The 18,708-nt window shown below is 45.7% G+C and overlaps 1 protein-coding gene across 1 annotated transcript in view; it reads left to right on the plus strand.

The window, feature by feature from the left end:
* Positions 1-676: 676 nt before the first annotated feature.
* LOC137534581 (oocyte zinc finger protein XlCOF8.4-like) overlaps positions 677-18,708 on the plus strand; it is a 28,426-nt gene continuing 10,394 nt past the window's right edge. The window contains exons 1-6 of the mRNA XM_068256145.1: positions 677-696; positions 11,157-11,271; positions 14,700-14,885; positions 17,203-17,326; positions 17,441-17,538; positions 17,657-17,777. Of these exons, the coding sequence (XP_068112246.1) occupies positions 11,194-11,271; positions 14,700-14,885; positions 17,203-17,326; positions 17,441-17,538; positions 17,657-17,777 (607 nt within the window). The 5' untranslated portion in view covers positions 677-696; positions 11,157-11,193. The remainder of the gene's footprint in view (positions 697-11,156; positions 11,272-14,699; positions 14,886-17,202; positions 17,327-17,440; positions 17,539-17,656; positions 17,778-18,708) is intronic.

The raw sequence follows: 18,708 nt of genomic DNA on the forward strand, positions 1-18,708 counted from the left end.
GTCTGTGAATGCCTATGTGCCTGGTTTCCTCTAAACGCAATTTTTCTGATGCAGATTTTCCGATAGGCATTCATTGGAGTTAGTTTTTCTGCATCCAATCTGCGTGTCGTGGAAACAGGCCCTTAAACTGTAATATCGCCCACTTTTGCCATAGGGAAACATGGACGTCACCTTGCTCATCAGTTGTCTTTTCAGTTATAACTGACAGCAACTGATCTAAACCTATCAGCAACTGATATATTTCAGTTCTGACAAAATCTTGTCAGAACTGGAGGGAATCCTTGTAAGAAAAAAATAGTGAGCTTCTCAGAGGAACTGACGGCGAGGGTAAATATGTAATATTCATTTGCAGGTATATCAATATCGTGTTCATTTTAAATAATTTTAATCGGTTCAGGATCACTTTAAGGGAAAAATAAAAGCAGTAATTTCACACACAAAGTAGCTGTGTAAATAGGCATCTGTACTACTTCCAAAAATAGGGCAAAACGTTAATTTTGAACCATCGATTTTCAATGTGAATCCTCTGTGCTTGTCTTTTTCAAAGTGGCCACAAGATGGCGAAAGAAACACGCTACATTGAAACGCACAATTTAAGAGTTGAAACGCACAGCGGGGAGGTGACTTGTTCCACCGACGACCATTTCCGGTTGGGAAAGGAAGTTGGGCAGAAGACATATTTGTTACTGGCGGCAGGTAATGATATTTAATACAGCCTCTCATTTAACATTTGAATGTGATTAATCTGCGAAGGCAGCAGGCTCTGGTGCACTTTGGCTGCAGGCCCCAGTGCAGGAGGGGGTGGGGCCTGCAGAGATCACCTGGCAGGTCATGTGACACAGTGAGGGCAGCTGAAATCTATTTTGTGATGACTGCTTTGTGTGTCAGCTGAGTCTCATATATAGGGAGGAATTGTCTATCCCTGTAAAATCAGATACATTAGCCCAGCCTATGGCAGAATCACAGCAATAACAACGTATTCATAGTCCTGCTTTTATAATAACATAGTCATTATGCAGATATTGTTCTCCACAGAAGTGATGCTGAGCATGCCTTGTCAGGCATTGTCTCATGATGCTGGACCACTCTGCTGGGCAGACTCATTAGGCTATTGCTGAGGTTCAGCATAGTAATAATGATCATTGATAACTCTGTGCTGGCATTGCTCATAGCTGATATTCTTGCACCAATGTTGTTTTAAGTGTTAATGTAAATGTTCTCATAATTAAATGTGGCTGCTCTCTGATCAATAATGTATTACCGATTTTTGCTCTGTTTTAAAATACTGGCACTTTTTAGATCACCATGTGTCTTAATACAGTAACACTTTCCAATTCTATTACAATAAACATTTTTTTACTAGAAATAGTGGTGAGGTTAAAGAGTACCGTAGGAAGATTTTTTTTTATGAGTACGTTTTGTTGTTGTTTAAATGTTCTTATACAATTTTTATTTGTAGCGTGCTAAAATAGTGCCCACACTTGACTAACAGATTGTTGTTTTATGGAATCAACTGGGAATTAACAATTAAAAGTTTTAATGGTGATCATTTATACTCAGTGCAATTCCAAGCTGAATATAGTTTATATTAGTGGATAGTGTAATGGTTTAAGTGGACCTGAACTCTTGCACAGGACGGAAGGAAAACGTAGAGAAATGCACCCTGTATGTATTTAGAGAGTTTGGCCTGTTTAATTCCCCCTCATTTGTGTCTAATCACAAGTTGTAATTGGATCCCTCCCTGTGTCACGTGACTGCTTATGGCAGATAAGCAGATAAGCCCATTTGAAAGCACAGTATGTTAACAATATGTCTGCTTCCATGAATCAGGAAGTATAAACTGCAGATTTATTTTAGGATTTGTATCAGCTGTAACAAATACAAGTTTTTTGTTTAAAGGTTATTATGTTGTTGTGTATCTTTTAGAGCAGAGATAAGTTCTGAGTTCAGGTCCACTTTAAGGGCTCTGCCTCTGACACATGAGACTTGGGTTTGAATCTCAGCTCTGCCTGTTCAGTAAGCCAGCACCTATTCAGTAGGAGACCTTGGGCAAGACTCCCTAACACTGCTACTGCCTTTAGAGCACGCCCTAGGGGCTGCAGCTCTGGTGCTTTGACTCTTCCAGGAGGAAAGCACAATATAAATGATCTGTGTCTTGTCTTATATTAAATTTGCATGCAAGTCACAAAAATCGGCCTCTTATTGGCCATCTGTAGTCTGAAATATAGACTTGCACACACATATGAGGACTTTCATCCAGCAGGGATCAGGAGTCCTTCCCTCCAGTGACACTGCGGGGCTGAGGCTGTAGAGCCGCGTCGTGAGCCTGTAGGCTAGCAATGCATTTAGTTGCTAGGGAGGGAGGAGGAGGAACGATGGAGCAAATGTAGCTTCACAGAGCGGTACAACTGAGTAAGAGATCATTCCCCTCGATCAAGACGTTCTACTAGGCTGATCGATGGCTGAAGCACAGAGAAGGGTTGGGGTCGCTGTACACACACTAGATTCTCCACAGAGATGGCCCCGACCAGCTGTATGGCTGAGAACTGTCTAGGCTTTGGTAAGGGGTAGGTAGCCAGTGGATCATGGATGAGCAGCACAGGATGAGCAAAGATCAGGATGATGTGGAGTCTGGAACAAGGCAGGAGTCAGAGGAGCAGGAAGCAAGACTAGAGAGTAGGACGAGTTGGCCACCAGTGAAAATGCTCATAATGATTAGTAAATTCTGTGCTAACCAGGAACTGTCAGTGTAGGCTAAGGGCCCTTTTACACTTAAAGGATACTCGAAGTGACATGTGACATGATGAGACAGAAGTGTATGTACAGTGCCTAGCACACAAATAACTATGCTGTGTTCCTTTTTTTCTTTCTCTGCCTGAAAGCATTAAATATCAGGTATGGAAGTGGCTGACTCAGTCCTGACTCAGACAGGAAGTTATTACAGTGTGACCCTCACTGATAAGAGATTCCAACTATAAAACACTTTCCTAGCAGAAAATGGCTTTTGAGAGCAGGAAAGAGATAAACAGGTTCAATAGTTTATAGATTTTAGCTCTAGCATACTTCAATAAATGTCATTGAGCAAAAACAGTAAAAACGTAAAAAGTAGATTTAAACATAAAATAAAACTGTGGAATATCTTAAAAAGTCACTCTTAGGAGAAGGAAGATAGATACAATCATTTATTTCATTCGTTTATTTGCGTCTCGGGTGTCCTTTAAATTGCTTGTTCTAATGCATTTTTTTCTCCATAGCAGTGCATTGTGAAAAAGCTCAAAGGACCACTATCGCGAAGAAAGTAGGCAGTTAAAATCTGACAGAACCGATGGTTTTTGGGCCAGTCCATCTCCTCATGGAGGATTCTTAGGGTTTTCTTAGTTTTTACATATATTTTATTATAGACACATAAAACATATGTAAGAACATTTGCATATAGCTAGAACAGACACAAGCTGATATAGCCATCACAGTAATAAGTGTTACATACAATAACAATGCATACAATTTTTCGATTGCTCCCCTGTATGTGGGGCTTTTAAATGGAATTCGTTCCCAAGTAGTGACCCCACTATATAAACTCAAGTGGGGTAACACTGGGATCAGAGTGTCCGCGTAAACTCAAATAGTAATAGATATACAATGGCCGAGATATACTCGATGTACTGACGCGTTTCATGAAAAAGACAGTTGTATAATTCACTTCTTCAGGAGTAGCATATTAGTCTCGGCTTAAAGGCACAAATACACTGTAGGCTGGTATCTAAAAAATATAAACAAAGAACGCAAATGAGCAATAACAGCATTAACTTCTTGCCGACTGCCTAACGCCGATGAACAAGGCCTTACAAAGCCCTGGATGATTGCTCTGCTCTCCTCTTTCCTTGCAAACCTGCAGTGTCTGCTTCCCCACACATCTCCTGTCACTGTAACATGCAGGATACTGTCCTCTGCCTGGCTGTGCCCTCTGACCTTCCTTCCCCCTCTCCTCTAAACACGCTGCACAATCCCCGGAGGAGGGGATGGACACTGGCTGCAGGGACCGTGCTTGAAGGTACGGCATAGGCAGAAGCTGGGCACACAGGCTCAGCACTCCACTCACAGCAGCCATCTACATTCCACACACTATAAATACAGCATCAAATGGTGAAGTAAGTAATAGCTATACTTACAGTATGTGCATTTTAAAAATCTTAAACTCCATTCCAGCAAGCAGAAAGTTCCAAACCCACAGAGCAATCCACCCCCCAGTCAGACAGGCAGTGTCAATCTAAAGCTTGCTATACACTGGCAGACTTACTCCCAATGTGCCCAAAAGATCGATCGACATCTGATCAGAGAGGGATCTATCACTGTGACTCACTGCACATCATTTTTTTATGGATTTCAGCAGGAAATCTATTTAAAATCAATAGTACTGTCACTCTCCCAGGTGTCTCCCTTGTTAAAGGGAAGGTCCAGGTAAAATAGAAATCAAAAATCTACTTACCTGGGGCTTCCTCCAGCCCCTGGCAGCTGTCCCGAGCCCTCGCCTCAGCTCCGGTGGCTCCTGGTCCCCTGGGTACTGCGCCTCCCTGGACTGTACTGCGCCTGTGCAGTACAATCCGGATGACGTCAGTGCAACTCTGAGAGCTGCTCGTGCATGCGCAGTGGGAATCTTGAGTCGGAGGGGACTCCGGGCCACCGGTGGGGAGCCGAGCTGCAGCGAGGGCACAGGACGGCTGGCAGGGGCTAGAGGAAGCCCCAAGTAAGTGGATTTTTAATTTTTAACCTCCTTGGATGTGTCCTTAAAGTGGACCCAAATTAAAAATACAAGATTTCAGAAATAAAATCTGTTTTCTAACTTATAATAATAAATAGCAGCCTTTTTTCAGCTGCATGATGACAAATATAAAATATTTTACATTTATTGGCAGAACCCCTCCTTCCTTTCATATTGCCGGGATAGAATCCAGCAGACTGGTGGAGGAGATAAAAAAACAAAAACAAAACACAGGCTGCTACTGATGATGTCACAGGGGAGGGGATCTCAGTTTGTGTGAGATTACACATAGACGATGCCCCTGTGAGGGAGGGTAGCTGATGACAAACACACCCATGATCTAAAACCTCCTACTAAGCTCAGAAGTAATGGCTGCCACCTAGTATAACCCTAGTTATGAAAAGAGAAGGGTGAAAAGCATGCACTGAAATGCTCATAGGCTTGAAGGAGTGTTTATTTATCTTTGTATGTGTCAGAGTAGTGCAACTAAATATTTTGAATTAAATGTTTGGTTTGGGTCCGCTTTAAATGCTGCTCTCCCCAGGGCCCCTGCAGAGTACAGTGTTAGCACAGTGGAAACCTCTGACACTCACCTGTCCAGTCGGGCACTCCTTCCTGTGCGCTTCTATATTTTCCCAGTGCCTCTACTGTGTGACATAGAGGTGCTATGCCAATTTATACATGCCGCTGGGTCACAGGATACGAGCGTCGGGAGATGACGGAAGCACACAGGAAGGAGCGCGGCCAAAGAGGTGTATGTCAGATTATTTTACTGTGCTAATACTCTGCAATACTCTGCAAGCACCGGAGAGAGCAGTATTAGTGGCGGACACTTGCAGGGCCTTTTACTAGCTCTACGCCCCTTGGGTGCATACCACTGTGCCCCCGCCTTTTTAACCACCAAAAACACCCCATCTTGTCCAATCCGTATTGACCATTTAAAGTGAACCTTAAGTCTCCCAAAAAAATGAGTTTTACTCACCTGGGGCTTCCCTCAGCCCCCTGCATCTGATCGGTTCCCTTGCCGTGTCTCTGCGATAATGCCGTCCCTGCCGGCAACCACTTCCGGTTTCGCCATCAGGACCCGACAGGCTGGGAACGCAAGTGATTCTTCGCGTTCGAAGCCACAATATCTCCCCCTATGCTGCTATTGCGGCAAGGAAGGCCGCAATAGCATCATAGGGGGCAATATTGTGGCTGGGAACGCGAATAATCACTCTCGTTCCCAGCCTGTTGGCTCCTGACGGCGAAACCGGAAGTGGTTGCCAGCGGGGACGGGAGGATCACAGAGACATGGCGAGGGCACCGATCAGCTGCAGGGGGCTGAGGGAAGCCCCAGGTGAGTAAAACTCATTTTTTTGGGGAGACTTAAGTGCCTCTTTAATGCTTAATTGCTCGGCAGATAGATGGTTAGATAGATTATTTCCAACATGTTGGAAATTATCTATCTGTCAGGTAAATCTAACAGAAAACCGTAGCCTCCCTGGCGGTATGGACGAGCTGAGTTCGTCCAGCAAAAACTTGCAAAAAGCGGTAATGATGAGCTCAGCTCGTCATTACCGCCTATCCAGCCGGGCGGCCTATCCCCCTTGGTCCAAGTCTCGTAATGTAACTGTACGGTGAACGAGACTTCGGAAATGGAGGAGGGGGTGCACTGCAGCCGTCGCTGGAGAAAGCCCTCGGGTGAGTACATCTATTTACTCAACGGGCTGAGATGGGGGGGGGGGGGGGGATAGGCCACCCACACAGCCGCCATAGAAGGGGGAACCCCCCGCCCACACAGAGGGGGATCCCCTCGCCCACATAGCCACCATTGAAGGGGGATCCCCCACTCCCACAGAGGGTGATCCCCGCACGCACAGCCACCATTGAAGGGGGAATCCCCCCACCCGCACAGAGAGGGATCCCCCGCCCGCACATTCTCCGCATACAAGGGGAACCCCCTCACATTCTCTGCCCCGCTGGCTGCCCAGGGATTCCCTAGGGTGGCTGGATGCTTGTTCTGCACGCTGTGGGTAGCACAGATCGCTACCCACACCGTGCTAGGAGGGGGCGGAGGAGAGAATCGGGAGGGGGGGGACATCTGGCAACCGATAAATCTGGCTAAACACCTGGCTCACTATACCTGGCTGCACATCTGGCTCACTATACCTGGCTGCACATCTGGCTCACTATACATCTGGCTATACATCTGGCTAACTATACCTAGCTACACATCTGGCTACCTATACATCTGGGTCATAAAGTGATCCTTAAGTCAAGTAAAAAAAATGAGATTTACTCACCTGGGGCTTCCCTCAGCCCCCTGCAGCCGATCGGTGCCCTCGCAGCCCTGCTCTGAGGCTCCAGGACCCGCCAGCGAACACTTCCGGTTTGGCCGTCACCGGCCGACAGGCATGGGAACGCGAGTGATTCTTCGCGTTCCCAGCCTGTATATCGCCCCCTATGCTGCTATTGCGGCCTCCACGTACCCAGAATGCGGAGTCCCGGCCACGTGGGGCTTCGCACCCTGAGCTATACCAGCCCGTATGGTCCATGGTATGGGGGGGGGGGGGCTCTGGAGGAGAGGGGCGGTCAACCTCCCCCTCTCCCCCAGAGCCCTTGTCCAATCCATGGACAAAGGGCTCTTCCCCACCTCCGGTGCCCTGGGGGGTTCATGGTGCTATCCGGGGTTCCCCTTTAACAAGCGGACCCCGGAAGCCACCCCAGGAGAAATGAGTATAGGGGTACACGGTACCGCTTACCCATTTCAGCAGAGTTAAAGAAAGAAATAAAAACACGACAACGAAAAAAGTCCTTTATTGTTCTAAATTAACCAGGGATACTTACCTTGCGAAAATCCCACGCCAGTATCCTTAGAAGTGGTCCCACGTCAGTATCTTCTTAGGGCCCGTTCACACTTGCAATCGCAGAACGATTACCGCCGGCGTTTTGCGGGAGTGATTTTCCCGCGATTAGCGCGGAAAAATCGCTGGACACTGCGGCGGTTTTGGAGCGATCGCGATTAGCGTGCTGTGCACGCTAATCACGATTGCTAATCGCAGAACGCTCGTCGCCGGCAAACTGCTGCATGCAGAGCGGTTGCGGTTATTGCTAACCGCAACCGCGGCAGTGAGAACACTGCCACTCGCTACATAGTGTAGCGGATTTTGCAGAACCACTAGCGGTGTGCCGTGAGCGGGAATCGCGCGATTCCCGCTCAGGTGAGAACGGGCCCTTAGGACATCTCACCATCCTCCCACACTGACGAACTCCCACCATTGAATGGTCACAGTCAGCCTCTGGATCTTTATAGCAGAGGCTATGAACACGAAAATGTTGCCTTTGAAACAAGAAATTTCGGCAAACAGTGATGCAACCAAAATGGCCACTGGGAAATCCCGGAACGCTGGAGGCCACACTAGAGTGGCGAAACCAGCCATTTTTCACATAGATGGTGGGTCCAGGTGACCAGAGCAGGAGGTGCCCTGGTCCCCTGGACCCACCTACTTATGTGAGTTGGGCGGGTGCGTGGGACCACTCCTGAGGATACTGGCGTGGGACCACTCCTGAGGATACTGGCGTAGGATTATTGCAAGGTAAGTATCCCTGGTTAATCCAGAGCAATAAAGGATTTTTTTCATTGTCGTGTTTTTATTTCTTTTTTTAACTCTGCTGAAATGGGTAAGGGGTACCGTGTACCCCTATACTCATTTCTCCTGGGAAGGGGGCGGCTTCCAGAGCCTGCTTGTTAAAGGGGACCCCCGGCTGGCACCATGAACCCCCCAGGACGTCGGTGGCCCTCACCTCCTCCTGGGGCACCGGAGGTGGGGAAGAGCCCCTTGTCCATGGATTGGACAAGTGCTCTGGGGGAGAGGGGGAGGTTGGCCGCCCCTCTCCTCCAGAGCCCCCCCCCCCCCCATACCATGGACCATGCGGGCTGGTATAGCTCAGAGTGCGAAGCCCCACGTGGCCGGGACTCCGCATTCTGGCTATCCCAGCCTGCATGGGGGACAAGGGGATAAGGAGGCTTGGGAGGGGGGACCCCACGCTGTCTGTTTTCATGAAATGTATACAATATGTATACAGAACTCGGAATGCAGTAACCTGTACTGCAGCAGTGTCATTTTACACAGTTTAAAAACAATTTTTCCTATGAAACTTTAAAATCGTTTAATTCAAAAACTATAAGGTCTTTTCACAAAAAAAATTTTTTTACCATGTTCCTACTCATCTGCTTAATATACATGCCAAATTTAGTGATGATAGCATGTAAGGGGGCTTCACAATTAACCACGGAATTTAGCACTATTGACTTCAATATAAACGCGAATTTGGTACTCGGAATTGCCGAATTTTCGAGTTTCGAGTGCTTACTCGGAACTGCCAAATTCCGATGGCAAACTCGAAATTCGGAATCCGAGAGCTCAGCCCTAATTACAACCATCTTTAAGAGCCAATTTGAAAGAGATAAGATAAAGTTCAATCAGAAATGTAAACTTAGACATTAGACATTGTATAAAAAATGAGAACTGTTGAGTAACTATGAAAGATTACACACTAATCCCTGTTACATGTTCAATGTAATGCCCAACCTGAGTTATCTATAGTAAAAAAACAACAGGAATTATTCTAGGAATAAAGCTCTCTAGTAGCCTTCTAGATTAGGATGATAATGAGATTCAAAGGGCTACAAGAGGGTCAACCAAACCAGGATAAACGGGACATGGGCTATAAGGGGCCCTTAACCTGAGAATCCTATACTATAATATCCCTGTGTCGCTGCGTCCAGCTGTCCCTGTTATTTGCCTACTGCGCATGCGCGCAGTTCGGACAGCTGGACAGGACCACGAAGCAAGGCGAGGGAGTAGGGTGGGTGCGTGCACGGCAGGGCGCGCGCATGTGCACTGGTGGCGGCGGCAGGAAAAAAAGACCTAGAGCCCGTTTTAAACGGGCATGGGTCCACTAGTGTATACATATTATGCACAGATATGGAATACCTCAGATGTGTATTAATTTACAGTCTACAAGCAAGGTTTGTTGCAAACTAACCTATGATTACAATTTAAAGGGAACCTGAGATGGGGGGATATATAAAAAATTATACATACCTGGGCTTCCTCCAGCCCCCTCTAGGATGATCGCTCCCTTGCCATCCTCCCGAGCCACCTGGATCCTCTGCTATTCGGCCTGTAAAGTCCTTCAGTCCGGGCCAGTTGGAGCATGTGCAGTCCGGATGTGCGCTCCCCCCATCGTAGTACTGCGCAGGCACAGGACGCTCCTGGTGACGGGAGTGCGATGGGGGTACGCGTGGGCTGTGCATGCGCAGTACATCCTAGACCAAAGAACTTTTCGGGCCAAGTTGCTGAGGATCCAGGCAGAGGAGGAGGATGGCGAGGGAGCATTCAGCCTGGAGGGGGCTGGAGGAAGCTCCAGGTATGTGTAATTTATTTTTATATACCCTCTTTATATACCCCTTTAAAAACCAAGGCCCATTTTAAAAATGGTATTGTGGTTCTTAAAACTGCAGGTTGGAGGTTTCCAAAAATAATAAAACAATATAAAACAAAAAAAGGAAAGGCAGTGGTTAGCTTACCTCCCCTGTAGAACATAGTAGCCAGTACAATTTAAAAGAAATTGAAATAGTTTATTGCACAGGAATAGGTTCAGACAAGGCGTTTCACAGGCGTTCACCGATTCCTCAGGTCAATAATATAAAAAAAGGTGCCGTGCGGCTTCTAGGAATATGACTCGAGTGCCTTTAGAGAGTGCCTGTTTCGTGTCCGCAAGGAATTAACAAGTGCCACCATTACTCAAAAGAAGGAGTCTCCCAGGATTTGCAGTGAAAATAATGTAGGCGGTTGTGTTCAGGAGGAATACAGTGGGAAACTAGCCAGCAAAATAGTTATTTTTAGTTTGCCATTACAGATTCATATGAAATCAGTGAGTTTAAAGAAAACCTTCAGGTTTGATACATACCCAAGTAGAGGGTAGGCTCTGGATACAATAGTACCTTCATTCTGTCAATCCTGTACCATCTCCAATTGAAGTTATGCAAGAATTTCTCTCATTTCTGTGCAGACAAAATGTGAGAGAATCTCTTCAAGAGTGACACAAATGTCAAGCATTACATATTTTTTGCACAGTGGGGGGAGAGCTAAAATCTGCTGTTATTGCGATGACCTCATTTCCTGTCCTCAAAAACGCCAGTTTTCATGTTAAAACGCACAACGTTCAGGAAATCTCTGCACTGGGGACAGAGACAGCAGTAATAACCCTGAAATGTTTCTAAACTTCTTTTACACTATAAGAAAAATCTGAAGGTGGGCTTTAGTGGGTTAAATAAATTAATTTGAAATGTTACTTTCCATAAAATGTATGTTTAGCTCTGCAGTCACAGTTTTTCTTTCCTACCCAGAGAGATCTGTGAAGATCACATAACTGCATCAGAGAGGATGGATGAAGACTGGGATCACATGACTGAGAGCATACTAAATCTCACCTTGGAGATCATCTACCTGCTGACTGGAGAGGTGAGGAGGATTCTGGGAGCATCACATGGCAATACTCTTATTGTACATAAAGATAACATAAATCTGACTGGAGAGGTGAGGAGGATTCTGGGTGGGTCACATGACATCACTCTCTATCAATACAGCATAGGCCTGATTGAAAAGGTGAGGAGGATTCTGGGAGCATCACATGACATCACTCATCCCTATTAATAAACCACAAAAGTGACAAAGAAGGATTCTATGATTGTCATGTGACATTGCTATTATATGTATTTAAGCCTTAGTTCAGGTTCATGATTTTCCGAGAATAGTTGTGTGGAATATATCATGATTTGCAATGCACAAAGTAATGTTTTGCACCATTTATTTTTATTACCTGGATTTTGCAAAGCTGACTTCTTGTGTGAATGTCAAATGCAGCTTGGCTAGACTGAAATGCAATTTTTAAACTGTCCAAATCCCTTCCCATATCCCATCTTCAGGCACAGGAATTTGTCAGAGAGGTGGAAGGCTAGAATAGCCAGTCTTCACCCCGTCTACATCCTATGAAGTGCTTCTGAAAGATTACTCTTTGTGTCCAGCATTGGCCATGTGCATATTGTTATTATTAAACTATGAATGTGCACGCAGGGTTTAGTACTTTATTTTACTCTTGTCAGGGAGGAACTGCAAAGCTGTAGTCCTGCTGTGAGAAAAGGTGGCCTGGGGAGGCAACGTCAAGTTGCCAGGCAGACTTACATTTATTGCACAAAAAAACACAAAGACATGGAACATACAAAACTTTGTGCATTGCTAATTAATACAGTGGCTTGCAAAAGTATTCGGCCCCCTTGAAGTTTTCCACATTTTGTCATATTACTGCCACAAACATGAATCAATTTTATTGGAATTCCACGTGAAAGACCAATACAAAGTGGCGTACACGTGAGAAGTGGAACGAAAATCATAAATGATTCCACACATTTTTTACAAATAAATAACTGCAAAGTGGGGTGTGCATAATTATTCAGCCCCCTTTGGTCTGAGTGCAGTCAGTTGCCCATAGACATTGCCTGATGAGTGCTAATGACTAAATAGAGTGCACCTGTGTGTAATCTAATGTCAGTACAAATACAGCTGCTCTGTGACGGCCTCAGAGGTTGTCTAAGAGAATATTGGGAGCAACAACACCATGAAGTCCAAAGAACACACCAGACAGGTCAGGGATAAAGTTATTGAGAAATTTAAAGCAGGCTTAGGCTACAAAAAGATTTCCAAAGCCTTGAACATCCCACGGAGCACTGTTCAAGTGATTATTCAGAAATGGAAGGAGTATGGCACAACTGTAAACCTACCAAGACAAGGCCGACCACCTAAACTCACAGGTTGAATAAGGAGAGCGCTGATCAGAAATGCAGTCAAGAGGCCCGCGGTGACTCTGGACAAGCTGCAGAGATCTACAGCACAGGTGGGGGAATCTGTCCATAAGACAACTATTAGTCGTGCACTCCACAAAGTTGGCCTTTGTTAACAGAAAACAGAAAAGCATAAGAAGCCATGTTTGCAGTTTGCCACAAATCATGTGGGGGACACAACAAACATGTGGAAGAAGGTGCTCTGGTAAGATGAGACCAAAATGGAACTTTTTAGCCAAAATGCATAACGCTATGTGTGCCGGAAAACTAACACTGCACATCACTCTGAACACACTATCCCCACTGTCAAATATGGTGGTGGCAGCATCATGCTCAGGGGGTGCATATCTTCAGCAGGGACAGGGAAGCTGGTCAGAGTTGATTGGAAGATGGATGGAGCCAAATACAGGGCAATTTTGGAAGAAAACCTCTTGGAGTCTGCCAAAGACTTGAGCCTCGGGCGGAGGTTTACCATCCAGCAAACAAAACATATCCATGTGTTAGAATGGCCCAGTCAAAGTCCAGATCTAAATCCAATCGAGAATCTGTGGCAAGATCTGAAAACTGCTGTTCACAAACGCTGTCCATCTAATCTGACTGAGCTGGAGCTGTTTTGCAAAGAAGAATGGGCAAGGATTTCAGTATCTAGGTGTGAAAAGCTGGTAGAGACATACCCTAAAAGACTGGCAGCTGTAATTGCAGTAAATTGCAGCTGAATAATTACGCACACCCCACTTTGCAGTTATTTATTTGTAAAAAATGTTTGGAATCATGTATGATTTTTGTTCCACTTCTCATGTGTACACCACTTTGTATTGGTCTATCACGTGGAATTCCAATAAAATTGATTCAGGTTTGTGGCAGTAATACGACAAAATGTGGAAAACTTCAAGGGGGCCGAATACTTTTGCAAGCCACTGTATAAATTTACCATCATCTCTTTATATAATATCCCTGTGTCTCTGCGTCTGCTATGTCCCTGTGTCAGTGCTTTTTTGCACTGCACATGTGCAGGGAGGGACGAAGAGACACTGAGGAGAGCTGAGGGTGGACGGGGCCAGAAGGGACTGGCATGTGTGCGTGCGGGAGTGGTGGGCGTGTGCGCGGCGCGGAATAGTGACAGACCTAGCCTGTTTTCAAACAGGCTAAGGTCACTTGTATGTAATAAAATAGCAGACTATGGGCCTGATTCACAAAGCGGTGCAAAGTGTTAGCACGCCTGTGAAAAGCCCTTTATCACGCCTAAACTCAGTTTAGGCGTGATAAAATGAAACTCGCGCAAAATTCCAAGCGCAATCGCCCGGCGCACGGTGCAGTTCGCGCGATGTGCCCATTAAACCTTATGGGCGCTGCGCGCGGAATTGCGCGATTGCGCGCGCAAGACTTTGCACGCGGGACTTTGCGCGCGATAAAGAGCAAAAGCGGTGCTAACTCAGCAGTGCACAGCTTATCACGCCTAAAGTCTTTTAGGCGTGATAACTGAGTTATCACCGCTTTGTGAATCAGGCCCTATATCAGACCATTATTAGAACACAAAACTGACTGTGCCATGAGGAGGATTCTGGGACTGACATGTGACATCACTCTTATCTTACAGACCTGACTGGAGAGGTGAGGTGGATTCTGGGAGTGTCAAATGACAACACTTATCTCAATCAATAAAACACAGACCTGACTGGCTGGTGAGGAGGATTGTGGGAACAATGTGTTGATAACGTATTTCACCAGGGCAGCATGGTGATGTAGTGGATAACACTTTCGCCTTGCATCGCTGGGTTCCCAGTCCACATCCCAGCCAGGGCACTTTTATGGGTTTGTATGTTCTCCCCATGCATTGTGTGGATTTTTACTGGGCACTTCAGTTTCCTCCCACATCCCCAAAACATACAGCTAATTGGCTTCCCCTTAAAAATTGGCCCTGGACTACAATGGACATATGACTTTAGTAAGGATTAGATTGTGAGCTCCTACACGACTATATAATCTGTAAAAGCACTGTGAAGGTGTTGGCGCTACATAAATACTCAATAATAACAACATATTTCCATGCAGGATTACGAGTTAGTGAAAAAGACAGCTGGTAAACATATGGCTCACATGAGGAACCAACGAATGTCTAAAGCATTTCACAGAAGCGAATACCCGTCCAAATTTTCACCTTCGTCATCAGCTGAGAGAAACAACAGGCAGCAGATCCTAGAAGCCACCAACAAGATCACTTCGCTGCTGACAGGAGAGGTGAGCAACGCTGAGAATTATGGGACATGATACAGTAACACAAGGGATGTGTCTGGATGGTGACTGTATAGTAGGGCTGAACGGTTTTCGGTTTAAAACCGAAAATCGTGATCGGGGAAAGCCGATCTAGGAATCGTGAAAGCGTTGGTTTTGCGGTGGTTTTAGCCACTGCCAACTGCTCTCCTCCGCTCCTGGCCCCATCCTCCAGTAAGTTGCGATCCCATTCGGCCTCACCGCATTGCACTGCCGCGCGGTGAGCCGCAGTGAAGAGACAGCAGGTGTTCAGGGACTGTACCAGGAAGTGTGACAACACTTCCTGGTGGCCAGCGTTACTAAACAACACTCGCTGCCTCTTCACCATGGCTCACTACGCGGCAATACAATACGGTGAGGCCAATTGGGATCACAACTTACTGGAGGAGGGGGCCGGGAGAGGATCAGGTACCAGTGGCAGGGGCATCTGGCTATTTACACTAAAGGGGATCTGCCAATATACACTAAAGGGGGAGGAGGATCTGGATGGCTAACATGTACTGTGGAACCTATACACTGGCTAACATGTACGGTGGCACCTATACACTGGGTAACCTTTACTGCAGCACCTACAGTGGGATGCGAAAGTTTGAGCAACGTTGTTAATCATCACGATTTTCCTGTATAAGTCTTGGTTGTTACGATAAAACATATCAGTTAAATATATCATATAGGAGACACGTACAGTGATATTTGAGAAGTGAAATGAAGTTTATTGGATTTACAGAAAGTGTGCAATAATTGTTAGAACAAAATTAGGCAGGTGCATAACAAACAAACAAACACAGAACATTTATATCGCGCTTTTCTCCTGGCGGACTCAAAGCGCCAGAGCTGCAGCCACTAGGACGCGCTCTATAGGCAGTAGCAGTGTTAGGGAGACTTGCCCAAGATCTCCTACTGAATAGGTGCAGGCTTACTGAACAGGCAGAGCCGAGATTCGAACCCAGGTCTTCTGTGTCAGAGGCAGAGCCCTTAACCATTACACTATCCAGCCATGTGAGCACTACAAAAAAGAAATGAACTCAATATTCAGTAGATCCTCCTTTTGCAGAAATTACAGCATCTAAACGCTTCCTGTAGGCTCCAATGAGAGTCTGGATTTGGGTTGAAGGTATTTTGGACCATTCCTCTTTACAAAACATCTCTAGTTCATTCACGTTTGATGACTTCCGAGCATGGGCAGCTCTCTTTAACTCACACCACAGATTTTCAATTATATTCAGGTCTGGGGACTGAGATGGCCATTTCAGAACATTGTACTTGTTCCTCTGCATTAATGCCTTAGTAGATTTTGAGCAGTGTTTAGGGTCGTTGTCTTGTTGAAAGATCCAGCCCCGGTGCAGCTTCAGCTTTGTCACTGATTCCTGGACATTGGTCTCCAGAATCTGCTGATACTGTGTGGAATCCATGTGTCCATCAACTTTGGCAAGATTCACAGTCCCTGCACTGGTCACACAGCATGATGGAACCACCACCATATTTTACTGTAGGTAGCAGGTGCTATTCTTGAAATGCTGTGTTGTTTTTCCTCCATGCATAACACCCCTTGTTATGCCCAAATAACTCAATATTAGTTTCATCAGTCCACAGCACCTTATTCCAAAATGAAGCTGGCTTGTCCAAATGTGCTTTAGCATACCTCAAGCGGCTCTGTTTGTGCCGTGGGTGGAGAAAAGGCTTCCTCTGCATACAGCATCTCCTTGTGTAAAGTGTGCCAAATGGTTAAACAATGCACAGTGACTGCATCTGCAGCAAAATGATGTTGTAGGTCTTTGGTGCTGGTCTGTGGGTTCACTCTGACTGTTCTCACCATTCGTCGCTTCTGTTTATCCAAGATTTTTCTTGGTCTGCCACTTCGAGCCTTAACTTGAACTGAGCCTGTGGTCTTCCATTTCCTCAATATGTTCCTAACTGTGGAAACAGACAGCTGAAATCTCTGAGACAGCTTTCTGTATCCTTCCCCTAAACCATGATGGTGAACAATCTTTGTCTTCAGGTCATTTGAGAGTTGTTTTGAGACCCCGATGTTGCTACTTTTCAGAGAAATGTAAAATATAATTATAATTATGGTTGTCATGCAATCACTCTGCCAGATGATGTCATTTAGGGTGAGCTCACTGTAGCTAACTGCACCTACATTTTTTGTTATTAAAAGAAGTAGCTAACTGCACCTACATTTTTTGTTATTAAAAGAAATCAGCGTTTCTGCTGCTGTCTAGTCCATTCACTGGGAAAAAGTGAATGTGTGGAATGACTAAAACTACTGTATTGTGTGCTTCAGGTTCCTATGAGGTGTCAGGATGTCGCTCTCTATTTCTCTATGGAGGAGTGGGAGTATTTAGAAGAACATAAGGACCTCTACAATGATATCGTAATGGAGAATCAGTCGCCCCTCCCATCACCAGGTAAGTGGGGACATTCATTTCCTGTAAAGGAGAGAGCAGTATGGAGGGTCTACTTAGATTCTTCTATCATCTTATAAAAACAATGTTCTTAGTCAGTGTGTGCGTTTCCTGCAGATGGATCCAGTAACAGAAACCCTCCAGAGAGATGTCCGAGTCCTCCTCTATCTCGGGCTAGTACACAGAAAGACCCCCATATACCACACCATTATCAGGTATGTGAAAATGAAAGGTTCATCAACACCAAAGTGACTCCATCTTGTATGATACTCAGCAAAGCTTTGGGGTGCTTGCATGCGGGACTCTAATTATGTAATCTTATGTGTCACCTAGTTTGAAAGTCTGATAAATATTAAAGCTGAAGAAGTGGATGAAGAGGAAGAAGAAGAAGTGATGTTTATACGAGATTACTGGCCTTGTAAAGATGAGGGAATTCCCGTAGAGATCGGCACAGGTGAGGGATAACAATGACTTGGTTTGGTAAGATTGTAGATGATTGGCACAACCACAAAATTAATTAATTAAGAAACAATTACTGGTTCCTCCTGCCTTCTCTAATAATTGGCCTGACTCTTTTCTTCTCTTCATATCTGAACTACTGTGGCATGTCCACATTGACATCATTTATCAGAATCAGAATCAGAATCATTTATTTTGCCAAGCACGGCTGGGCCGTGCCCGGAATTGGGTTTGGCAAGTTCAGGGCTAGTGTGAGAACAAGCAGGACATAACGATACATATATGTAAGCAGACAGACAATATAAAGGGTACAGTTACAGCATTTGGCCACATTTGAACACGTATATATGAAGTGTGCACCCGTGCGGTCAGGCTCGGTGCCACCAGACACCGCTTGTCGCGGTAGGATGAGGAGGGATCTAAGAGTTCTAAGAGTTCAGATAATTTACGGCTGAAGGGAAGAAACTGTTCCTGTGCCTTGTGGTCCTGGTGTAGATGGATCGGAATCTCCGGCCTAGGGGGAGCCTACTAAAGAAGCGGAAACCTGGGTGGGACGGGTCATTAGCGATTTTTTGAGCTCTGGAACGCAGTCTAGAGTTGAAAATCTGGTCAAGAGAGGGGAGTGGTTTCCCGATGATTCTCTCTGCTGATCTGATGACCCTCTGCAGTTTGTGTCTGTCGCTGGCGGCGGATCCAGCATACCAGACCAGGATGGAGGAGCAGAGGACAGATTGAATTGTGGCAGTGTAGAAGCTCGTCAGAAGCTCGCGGGCCATACCGAACTTCTTAAGTTGGCGTAGGAAAAATAGCCTCTGCTGGGCTTTTTTCTGGGTTGAGGTAGTGTTGGCTTTCCATGTCAGGTCCTTAGAGATTGTCGTGCCAAGGAGGCGTGCACAGGGGACGTTCTCAACTACCGTGCCGTCAAT

The sequence above is a fragment of the Hyperolius riggenbachi genome, chromosome 10, assembly GCF_040937935.1.
Source record: "Hyperolius riggenbachi isolate aHypRig1 chromosome 10, aHypRig1.pri, whole genome shotgun sequence".
In the NCBI taxonomy this organism is placed as follows: Eukaryota; Metazoa; Chordata; class Amphibia; order Anura; family Hyperoliidae; genus Hyperolius; species Hyperolius riggenbachi.